Source organism: Leptodactylus fuscus, chromosome 3, assembly GCF_031893055.1.
Source record: "Leptodactylus fuscus isolate aLepFus1 chromosome 3, aLepFus1.hap2, whole genome shotgun sequence".
Classification (NCBI taxonomy): domain Eukaryota; kingdom Metazoa; phylum Chordata; class Amphibia; order Anura; family Leptodactylidae; genus Leptodactylus; species Leptodactylus fuscus.
In genome coordinates, this window is record NC_134267.1 from 206,816,603 (window position 1) to 206,828,922 (window position 12,320).

Consider the following 12,320-nt stretch of genomic DNA (forward strand, 5'->3'; position numbering starts at 1 on the left):
TAGATGGTAAGAGAGCCATTCCCCAAAACATTTAGTCGTAAGAACACAAATGGTCCATGTTAAAATACATCATGTCCAAATTTTCTTTTCCGTGACATCATCTACCATTGGAGAGATGGTACACATCCATAAACATAACATGTACACACCCATAAACATAACATAGTTGACCGACTTTATTATTATATGTATGAGCTTATATGAAGAACAAAAGATATCTGCACTATACAGATTGACGTGGGTCCACTTTGGAGACATAGACTTAATAGTTTTGGCAGACCCAGTTATATAGACCAGTTATACAGACCATAAGGTCTTATAGTTCTTTATATTATGTCAGAAGCTGAAGTAAAGTGTTTTGCATTGCCTTTCAGGTCACCCGGTAAGCCAGATACATAATAAACTGTAAAATTAAAACCACCTGCCCAATGTTGTATACACCACCTTCTTCACCAAAACAGCACTGACACATGGAAACATGGACTCCACAAGAAGTTAGAAGATGCCCTGTGGTATCCGGCACCAAAACATTAGCAAGGTGTGAGGTAGAACCTCAATGGATCAGAGGTGAACCAATGAACCTTAGCTGATCATGAGCCCGTTGCTGGTTCACCAGTGTGGTTGTCCTTCTTTGGACCACTTTTGGTACGTATTAACCGCTGCATCCTAAGAACATCCCACGAGACCAGCCATTTGGAGATGTTCAGACCAAGTTGTCTAGCAGTTGACCCATGCCAGAGTTTCTCAGATTGTTACAATTGCCCATTTTCCTGATTCCAACACATCAACTTTAATAACGGACTACTCATTTGTTGCCAAATATATGCCTCGACAGGTGCCATTGTGGCAAAATAATCTCGTTTTTTCACCGTACCTGTCAATGGTTTTAATATGGTTAAGTCAACAACAGAAGAAGCTGTGCAAAGAATGTTATGTCTACAATGAGCAATACAAATGGATTGTACAATTGTATTACGATGTGACATTTGCCTTCAATTTTGAACTAGACATGGCATTCCACTAGTAAATATTGGTCGCATCACAGCAGAATAATACAACCAAGGATCAATCTGAATACTTATATTGATGTCACCTTATAGCATGCACTACAAATATACCTCATGGAAAAGTCAGCAATGCTACTATAAAAACAATTGCATAAAGTCGGAAACTTTGCTAGTATATATTTTATAATTACCTTCTATGTCTTGCATATTTACCACTAACATGGCCACTCCCATCGCAACCAGGAGTAGGACAGCTGTAGAAAAGGAACAAGGGATAAAAATGGTCGGTGCCACGTTCGGACAAAAACGAGACCACACTTAAAGGGAGTCTTTCACCAGATCCCAGTATAATAACCCAGCACTCCAGAAAGATAGGTTAAGGGGACCTGAATTAAACTGTTTTTTTTTTCCCCTTGTGAATCATTTCCTCCACTGCCAGGATATTGCTAATTTTGTCAATATTGGGGCATTGGGAGCATTTCTGGAACAAGGTCCTTGTTGTTCCAAAGAGTACATTTGGATATTGACAATATGGCGATGTCCCAACAATGGAGGCAATGATTCACAAGGGGACAACACTGTTTGATTGAGATGACCCTAACCTATCTGGCAAAAGACTTCCTTTAAACAATAAGTGTAAGCTTTAGTATTACGTAGGACATGCTAGTAGCCATAACTCAACAGAAACTGAGATTAGGACTTTTCTTTGTCTACAGTAAATGCAATAGATCCATCACAAGGATGAATATTCTTTCATTTGATGTCTAAAAATTGTGGTTTATAGCAAACAAGTGAAGCAAATGGATAGCTCTACTTAAAGGGAACTTGTTACATTGAATGTACAGTCCAAGCTGATTGTGAACCTCATATAGGGCTCACAATGTACATTTTTCCCTATCAGTATATCTTTGGAATATGGGAGGAAATCCACACAAACATGGGGAGAACATACAAACTCCTTACAACTTGTCTTTGGCAAGATTGGAACCAAGGACTCCAGGCTGCGGTGCTAACCACTGAGCCATGGTGTTGCCCCTTGTAGACCAAATGTTATGAAGCAGGAGGAACTGAGCAAATTGATTTATAAGTTTGTGGTAAAAGACTCAATATAATGTGTCTTTTATTGTTCTAAATATAAGCTAAGGTTGGGTTTAGAAATCCACGGGGTGGTCACGATCAATGACTGACATTACCTGTATGAGTAATTCACAAAGATGGCCATCAGTCACTGAGCCACTGCCCTCTCCAACTTTTCCCACAAAACTATATACTCATCAACTCAACTCCTCCTACATTATAACATTTTCCTGGATTTTCAATATGACAGGTTCCCATTAATCTTCATGTAGACAAGCAAGTTTGGTCTATGAAAAATGAATGGAAAAACTTCACATGTCATATGTACACATGTCCAAAAACCCCCCCCCACAGTTTGGGTCCAAGCTCACACCCTCATTGCTTCTGAAAATGATAAGACTTTGGCACTCCATATACAGTATGTGTCAGAAGATGGATTTAGGTTTACTTCAATGTTAAATAAAATCTAATGTTAAACTTTTAACAAGGGAAATCCTCTCTATATACAGGGTATATGTGGTATAGTTATAATGGTCATCTAATGGAACTTTCAGTAGTGGCTGCTCCTTTGAAATTTTTAGAATTTTTTTTCTTATAATTCACTTAAAAGCCAAATTGTGGCACCAGTGTGTCTATAGAACTCTGTGTCACACAAATACAATTTCATGATCTTGTCTCCATGATGAATCCAAGCTCTCTTCTTTTATAAACCATCCCTTGGCATCCCAGTTACTTATGTACTCAGTTAAGTAACTTAAGATCTTTACACTAGAAACACATAAGTGAACGAGGAACAAGCACGTTCCCATTCCAGTACTCCAACAATTGACAAATTCTGTTTTGTGCTAGGAATCCAATTTGAAAATTTTGGAGGTTTTGGGTACCGTGGCTAGGTTAGCGAGAACACACAATTTTTGGACATTTTGTTACAGGAAACTCTGCTCTTAATAGACTCCATTGGGTATACAGCATAACTAAATTCTGCAAATGTGTTCTTCTTGCCTACCTCATACACTGACATCTATGCTTGGTTGACTAATTCAGAAACCCAACGAAAATGCAAACAGCTACTACTAAAGACCCACTGTTCCAGTAGACCAACAACAGCATAAAGTAGGTGTAGTCAAGTAAAAAGGATGGCTAAGTATACTATATGGACAGAAGTATTGGAGCACCTACACATTACTCCTACTGGAGCTTTTATGACATTGATTCTAAATCCATAGGCATCTACATTCTACTTAATCCCAAATGTGTTTGATGGGACTGAAATCAGAGCTCTGGGCCAGGCCAGTCAAGTTCTTCCACACCAAACTCACCTGACCATTCCTTTATAGACCTTACATTGTGTTTTGGGACACAGAAATACAGAAAATGGACTTTGTAAAAACTATCCCACAAAATTGGATGCATACAATTGTCCAAAAGGTCCTCGTATGCCGAAACATCAAGCATACCCTTCACTGGAACTAATGGATCTAGGCCAATTCCTTATAAAAACAACCACATAACATTATCCACCTCCAGCAAACGTTTCAGTTGACACAGTGTAGTCAAGCAGGTAACGTTCTTCTGGCATTCACCAAACCCAGACTCATCCGTCAGACTGCCAGATAGAGAAGTGTTTCCACAGAATGCTTCCCCCGCTCTAGAGTCCAATGGTGGCACCGTGCTTTATATAATTCCATCCAATACATGGAAAGGCTTGACCATGGAAGCCCGCTCCATAAAGTCCTTCACACTCAGTTTTTGCACTGATGTTAAAGCCTAATCTTTTTCATTGTGGATTATCACTGTGCAGCGAATTATCCAATTCAAGTTGAAGATGGCTTTATCACTCAGCGACTCCACTCTGAACTTATGTAGTCCGCCATGTATAGCTGAGGTGCTGTGGTTCCTAAACATATCCACTTTTCAATAGAGGAAAGAAATTTTCACCAGAAACATAGAAGGAGATTCTTTACAGTAAGAGCAGCGAGACTATGGAACTCTCTGCCCCAGGAAGTGGTGATGGTGGATTCATTAAACAAGTTCAAAGAGGGCCTGGATGCCTTTCTTGAAGTGAACAATATAACAGGTTATGGACTCTAGATTATAAGGACACATTGATCCAGGGTTTTATACTGACTGCCAGATTGGAGCTGGGAAGGAATTTTTTCTGAAATTGGGCAAATGGCATGAACCTCATGTTTTTTTTTTTGCCTTCCGCTGGATCAACACTGTAAGGGACTGTAGGGTTATAGGTTGGACTTGATGGACTGAGGTCTTCATTCAACCTCATCTACTATGTAACCATGTAATAGTACAAATGGCTGAGTGTGGAATATCAAAGACGGGGAAAATTTCATGAACTGACTTCTTGCAGTGTTGCCATCTGGAATTCAGTAAGCTCTTTCAAGCGAAATGTTTATAAAAGTGACTTCGGGGCTAGGTGCTAGATTTTATGCCCCTAAGTGAAACTCTAGATGTCTTCCAATACTTTTGTCCATATAGAATAAGTACCCAAACCACATGAACATCTAAACTCCAGTTCCTGTATTCAACGTCTAAGTGAATTTTTGCATTAGATGCATGCCGTAGGTGAGGTTTTAGGATGGATGTGCCTGGACTGGATGTAGACAGGTGACTATGAGCGATGGATATTCCTGGGCAAGATGCAGACAGATGATTTACAGGGAAGACTAGCCTTGCATTAGATACAGAGCAGACAGGTTAATTAGAGGAATACCTAACCCTGCACTACTTTCCGAAAGGTAAATTAGGGAGATGGAGGGCAAAAAAGACAGAAAGACACAAATCAAATAACTGGAGTTAAAAAAGAAAGGAGGCGATGCCAAATCTATTTTATTAGCAAGCCTCAAGAGAATTAATTTAATCAATGCAGCAGGGCATGAGCAAGGCACCGATGAACTTGAAAGTGCATTATGCCCATTAAAAGGCCTGAATTTTCTAAATTGCTAATGGGATACATTTTACACTGCAAGCACTAACCTGAACAGCTCTTGTATGGCTGGTTCCACAGGAACTGTAGAGAGAATGGAAAATATATAAAAATTTATCATCTATCATAAGTACCCCTCTGCTATAGAAAATTACCCAAAAGGTTATGCAAAAGTAAGGGTCAGAATGAATTGCGAAGAGAAATTCTGCAGGATGAAGGTCATTTCAGAGTGGAGGCCCTGAGTGATTTAGTGAAGCACGGAACGTACCTCGAACACCTTTGGAGCGCGTGCGATGCCGTTTCTCGTCTGTATCCACCTCCATCTGGGAATAGATTAGCAGGCAGTGAATGCTCTTATCCTTCATGCACAGACTATCAATGCACTGTCTGCTGCAGACTGTCACACAATCTTTTAATTCTATTTTAGAACAAGGATTTCTTTACGTGACGTGATAAGATTCATAATTATATGGAATACAAATGAATTCTTTACATTTTTATTGTTTCCGTTGTTCGGATTCAGACCATGGGTGTAGTTTTTAGATGGACTGGATCGAGCTAGAAATCAGATTTCTTTCTGTGTATTAAATCCAAGCATTGGTACCTTATAATGGTGACACTTTAGGATGGTATTGTCTTGTGTTAGAGTCTTGTGTCCGGTTTTGCATACGTTTCCCTTGCTTTCATATATGTTGCGTTCATTATTTTTGGGTTTGTCCCCTTTATGTGACTTTTTAGGGGTACGCTACCATATCTTCTTCTAGAAACGGGGAGATGTCTCTTGAAAAGACCGTTGATCTAGTTCAGCTTTTATTGTGGTGGATTTTCCATTCCATTACATACTATGTATTAGTGCTGCTTTGAGAGGACCACTTTCTACATCTTAATGTAGCTCTCACTCAAATAGATGACAGATGGCAGAACCATTAGATGTAAGACCTAAGCACAGTGGGGCAGGTTAAAGTGGTTTTCTGGGACTTATTTTTGATGGCCTATACGTCGGATAGGTCATCAATATATGATCGGTGGAGATCAGACACATGGGAGCCCTGGTTAAAGAGGCAGCAAAGTTCAAGGAAGCACTGCAGCCTCTTCACTGTAGGCCATACATAATATAGGGGCTGAGCTGCATTCACTTGAATAGGACTGAGTTGCCGCTGTACCATATGACTAATAAATGTAACTTCATTGGCAAAGGGAGAGACCGTGGCATTCATAAGCCTTGTGGTCTCTTCAAACAGCAGATGTCACCCCCCCCCACCCCCAATCACATATTGAAGGATAGGTCATTTATAATAGGAAGTTCACACTACCATTACTAAAGTATGTTGCTTTGTTCCATCATAGGATGAGAGCAACAGACTTTAGTTGTGACATAGAACAGTCACAGACTGATCCTCTGTCCATTCCCATTGACACTAATGTAAACAACATGACGGACGCTACTGACATGTTTGCTTAGTTTTGTAACGGAAGATAAGGTATAGCATGCAGGACATAGGATCAGTCTGTGACCGTTCTCGGTTACAGCTAAAGTCCGTTGCTGTCATCCCTTGACAGAACAGTGCAATAGATTTTAGTAATGGTAGTGTGAACTCCCCCTAAATAAATCCCATAAAAACCCTTTAACCTAAATAATCTTAAACAGACCTAGATTACTACAGTGCTGGGAGATAAATGTGATGTATCATTGTCTAGCCGAAATTTACACCACCTATAACTTGGCCTCGTTTCCAATAAAAGGTGTGCTACGTTTTGGTGCATGATTTTGGGTGTTAAGCCTAACCCCTTTCCTACTAAGCCACACACCTTTACTGCTAAACTCTGCCCACTTCTGGGACAGGTTGGACTTTATAAATGTGGTTCATTTTGATGGAATTACTCAAAAATTTTGATAAATTTTAATATTAAAACAGCCCCATTGTATGCGTCCCCTTCAGATATGACTTGTACCCCCTGGACATTCAGATGTGTCCTATCTTTTACTTTTGACTGGGCATATTCAGATATGGATGTCAAGAAAGGAGCAGCTTTACACGGTGTGCTATCACAAAGTGATATGACAACACATAGTGATATGCTATCTATGCTATGTGTGTCTTTACGTCTCCACCTAGTCATTGTGTTATTAACTACAGCCTATCAAAGCTTGTGTTAGCATTTCACAATATTGTATTCAATTGGTTTCATGAAAAATTGGACCTCTTAATCATATTGGAATTAAATGTGGACATTAGAATTACATCTGTACCACGATTTGAGAATCTAAGATTTAGAAGTCCAATATTTGCTGCAATCTTTGGTGGTCTTCTTAAAAAAAAAATCTTTCCTTGTATCTTATCACAAATGTATTGTCTGCCAATTAATCAATTACATTTGGTTTTATGGGATGCATCACTTTGCGAGAGCACAAAAGAGCACTATTACATTGAAGAGGGCACATTGGAGCATTAGTACATTTCAGAGGACATACAGAGGCTCTATTACTTTTCAGAGGGCACATTGGGGCCAACACTTCCACTTTGATAGAAGTGGTCACATTATGTTAATGATCAATTAGTCAAAAATATTTGGTTAACACACCTGGCTACTGCTTTCCCTTGTAATTCCTATGGAAGCAGTAAGGGTGTACCTAATTTTTCACACACTGTTTCTGCATTTTGGCTCAATTTTTAAAATAGATAATGAAACAGTGGAATCTGTTGTGTGTTTTTGTTCATCATAATCTTCCACTTAGATTACTGTAAAACCCTTCTCCATGGCTTCCCATCGAATACTCTCTCCAATCCACGCTAAACTGTGCTGCTCACTTAATACAGCTTGCCTCCAATTCTTCATCGGCCGCTCCCCTATGCCAATCACTTCACTGACTAATGCCGACATACAAAGCCATCCACAACCTGTCCCCTCCATATATCTCTGACCTAATCTTCCGCTACCTGCCCACACGTAACCTCAGATCCTCCAATGACCTCCTGCTCCGCTCTTCTCTCATCCGCTCCTCACACAACTGTCTCCAAGATTTCTCCCGTGCATCCCCCATACTCTGGAACTCCTTACCAAGACACATAAGACTGACCCCCACAGTCCCAAGCTTCAAGAAAGCCCTGAAGACTCACCTATTCAGGAAGGCCTACAACCTCCAATAACACTATCACCGCACCACCATCTGAACAGTCACACCTACACCTTCTGTCTCTACTCCCCTTCCCTCATAGACTGTAAGCCCTCGCGGGCAGGGCCCTCTACCCCACTGTGCCAGTTGGTCATTGTTAGTATTATATTTGTTTGTACTATATATTTTGTGTACCATATGTAAAATGTAAAACACCATAGAATTAATATAGTAATGTACAGCATCATGGAATTAATATAATAATGTACAGTACCATAGAATTAATATAATAATGTAAAGCACCATGGAATTAATATAATAATGTGCAGCACCATGGAATTGATAAAATAATGTACAGTGACATTGAATTAATATAATAATGTACAGCGCCATGGAATTAATATAATAATATACAGCACCATGGAATTGATAAAATAATGTACAGCACCATGGAATTAATATAATAATGTACAACCCCATGGAATTCATACAATAATGTACAGCACCAGGGAATTAATATAATAATGTACAGCACCATGGAATTAATATAATAATGTACAGTGCCATGGAATTAATATAATAATGTAAAACACCATGGAATTAATATAATAATGTGCAGCACCATGGAATTGCTAAAATAATGTACAGCAACATTGAATTAATATAATAATGTACAGTGCCATGGAATTAATATAATAATATACAGCACCATGGAATTGATAAAATAATGTACAGCACCAGGGAATTAATATAATAATGTACAGCACCAAGGAATTAATATAATAATGTACAACCCCATGGAATTCATATATTAATGTACAGCACCAGGGAATTAATATAATAATGTACAGCACCATGGAATTAATATAATAATGTACAGTACCATGGAATTAATATAATAATGTACAGTGCCATGGAATTAATATAATAATGTACAGTACCATGGAATTAATATAATAATGTACAGTACCATGGAATTAATATAATAATGTACAGTGCCATGGAATTCATATAATAATGTACAGCACCCATGGAATTAACAGAATAATGTACAGCACCATGTAATTAATATAATAATGTACAGTGCCATGGAATTCATATAATAATGTACAGCACCATAGAATTAATATAATAATGTACTGCACCATGGAATTAATGGTGCTATATAAATAAACAATAATAATAATAATAATAATAATAATAATAAATAATAATAATAATAATCTTTAAGACCTTCTGAGGGTCAGATGTTCTTATGTTAAATTATAAAATTCAAAGTGGGTGTACTTTGTTTTTCTTATCAATGTATACCTTGGGACCAAAACTTTAGCTATGCACCTGGCTGTTTTTGCTGAATTGATGAGTTATTTAGGAGACCCAGAGATACAGGTGAAAGTTACAGATGGGGTTGGTGACCATGAAAAAAGATGTGTAGAGGATGAACTAAGGTGAACTTTAGCAGCAGGGCCCAGGACCCTTTGGCTATGGCCCTAGATCAGCCATGTGTCGAGATGGACATACATGCATAGTTTTGCTGATCTCTCCAGTTTGTTGGGTTTCATCATGAATGCAGAAGGATCCCTGTTTTATTGAGCATAGGTGCTGCTGAGCAAGCCAATGGCGGTACTCTATTCTGACACACAGAGAAGAAACTACACCAGATTTGTCAGAGTAGGAAGGAGCCAGAACACTTTGTATGAAGCTTGGGGGAGGGGTGCTAGTATGGGCACATATGGCTTCTAGGGGCATAATGACAAGTACAGGACTAGACTGAAGGTGCTAAGAGATACAGACTCATGTGGTGGGACATTGCATTGCACCCACACTACAGCCTCTGATCCTATAAACCACTAGATTGGTGTATGGCATAGATGTGGGACAAATATGGCAAAAATAAATTGATTTTGAAATGTATTATTATTATTATTATTATTATTATTAATAATAATAATAATAATAATAACAACAACAATAATCCATATGTTTATGCCTGTACTCAAGGTTAATATATCTATTTACCTTGCTTTAAGACAATGAACCAGTTGTCTTATATCTTTCATACAGAAAGATATCTGTTCGTATTAATAAGACAACCTAAAAAAGTGAGCGTACTGATATAACATAGTGAAAAAAGTTCTAAGCAGAATTATTGATATGTACGGTACATAAAACAACACAATAAGAACAAGAAAATGTATTCATTGCTTGAATTCTAACTCCAACCAAAAGTCAAAGTAATGTCATGTCGTACATCCACATCAGCAGACGCCAGCTAAGCATGCCCACGCCACAGCAAGATGTGCCCAGACCTGAACAATGGATGCCCAACTTTTAACAAAACATGTCTTCTCATCAAGCAAAGCGTGTCCAGATGTTAGCAGAGCATGTCTAGATGTCAACTCAAATCAACCTCTCAGCAGATCTCAGCAGATTAGACAGGATAATATAAGACTGATAAGAATAATGTAAGGCAGATAAGACAGAAAGCTAAAATTATACTGCTTTTACCAAACCTTGCAGATGAATAACGAATAACCGATGCTAACAATGTATATTGCTAGACTGTATACTGTATACTGAGCCATACGTTGGTCATATAACAGTGGTATAGTTCAGTCCCATTTTCAAAAGATTATTGCCATACCATTGGGATGGGGAAGGCATAGAAGTTACAGGCACCATCATTAGCAGGTGCTGCCAGTAACTGACAGCCAACATCCTACCGTAACAGCCGTAAACTGGCCATTTAAGCCCTCGGCCAATAGCATTTAAGGGGTTTCACAAAGAAAGATGCTTCTTCTGTTGTCCCTATAGTGGACCCATGATGTGATCCCAGTGGCTTAACAAAACCAAGACCAAATAAGTACCTGTCAGTAAGGCTGGTCTTACACGACCGTATTGATTTTACAGTCCACAAGTTTCTGATCAGCAACATAGACACCGCAGACACCCATGTCCTGCGCACTCGTCCATAGAACTCTATGGGCGAGTCCGTGCAGTTCCCGTGAATTCACGGCCTTTACGGACCTGCTCTATTCAGTGCGGAGGCCCGGCACACCACAGGTAAAATATCCGGTGGTGTAAGAGGTCGCACTGAATATAATGTGTCCGCAAATGGTCCGCAATTGAAAACCCTCAATTGCGGACCATTTGTGGACTTACATTACGGCCATGTAATATCAGCCTAAAGCAGGTAATAATAAACTTCAATACAGTGGTATTGCAGTATAATATCAAGGAAACAGAATATCACATAGTCAAATCCTATAGTGATAGTAGATTTAAAATTTTTTTTGAAATAATTTATAATTAATCATTAATAAAATGATGAGTTTAAAAGAAAATAAAAAAGATTTCCAGAAAATATTAATTTAAATTATTAATCCACTTCTAATCCAAAAATAGCAAAAGTAAAAAAATGCCATATCTTGTGTCACTGCATTTACAATGACCAATATAACAAAATTAAAATGTGAATTATATGCTATTACACAGTGAACACTGTGAAAAAATGTCAAAAATACTTAGCAATTAACATCTGGAAAAAATATAAAAGTTTATTAATACATTTAAAGCAAATAGTACCATTTAAAATAAAAATTTCTGACAAAAAATAAGCCTTTAAAAAAATTCTATTAACTTTAAAAAAAAAAAAAAAAAAAAAAGTTCTGACTTTAGGAGAGTAGTTTTTCTATGAAAAAGTTATTGTAGAAAAGTAGTAAACTATAAAAGAGACTAAGAAGCTGGATTTCTGGAACCTCAATCACCTCACCCTTTACAAAAAATAAATAAAATTAAATAAAATTAAAAAGATTAAATTAAGACTTAAAACTTTTATTTGAAATTAAAATTATTAAATTAAAAGGGTTTTCTGGGACTTACATATGGTGTTCTTAGGATAGCTCATAAATACCAAATTGGTGGGTGTCCTATGCCCAGCCACCCCATTATCATCCCCATTATTAACCCCTGCAGCTTTTGCTATTAGTGATTAGGTGATCATGGGGTACTGAAAATCAGCCCCCTAATTAATCTGATACTAATGACTATGCCAAGGACCGGTCATCAACATTTAAGTCAACAAAAAAACACTTTAACTGGTATCTCAAAAGAGATACCATATAAAATATGCTTCATCCTACAAAAAAACAAGCCCTCATAAGATTATGTTGATAAATAC

The 12,320-nt window shown here is 37.9% G+C and overlaps 1 protein-coding gene across 14 annotated transcripts in view; it reads right to left on the reverse strand.

Annotated features, from left to right (window-relative positions):
* Positions 1-12,320, reverse strand: part of MYT1L (myelin transcription factor 1 like) — a 371,423-nt gene that overhangs the window by 140,160 nt on the left and 218,943 nt on the right. For 12 of the 14 annotated variants that reach the window (XM_075269099.1, XM_075269101.1, XM_075269096.1 and 9 more), the window contains 3 exons: positions 5,294-5,348; positions 5,076-5,109; positions 1,199-1,261 (listed from right to left, as the gene is read on the reverse strand). The exons of 1 other annotated variant lie outside the window; for it this stretch is intronic. In XM_075269099.1, coding sequence (XP_075125200.1) covers positions 1,199-1,261; positions 5,076-5,109; positions 5,294-5,348 — 152 coding nt within the window. The remainder of the gene's footprint in view (positions 1-1,198; positions 1,262-5,075; positions 5,110-5,293; positions 5,349-12,320) is intronic. One more of the 14 variants, XM_075269105.1, reaches the window with a different exon arrangement.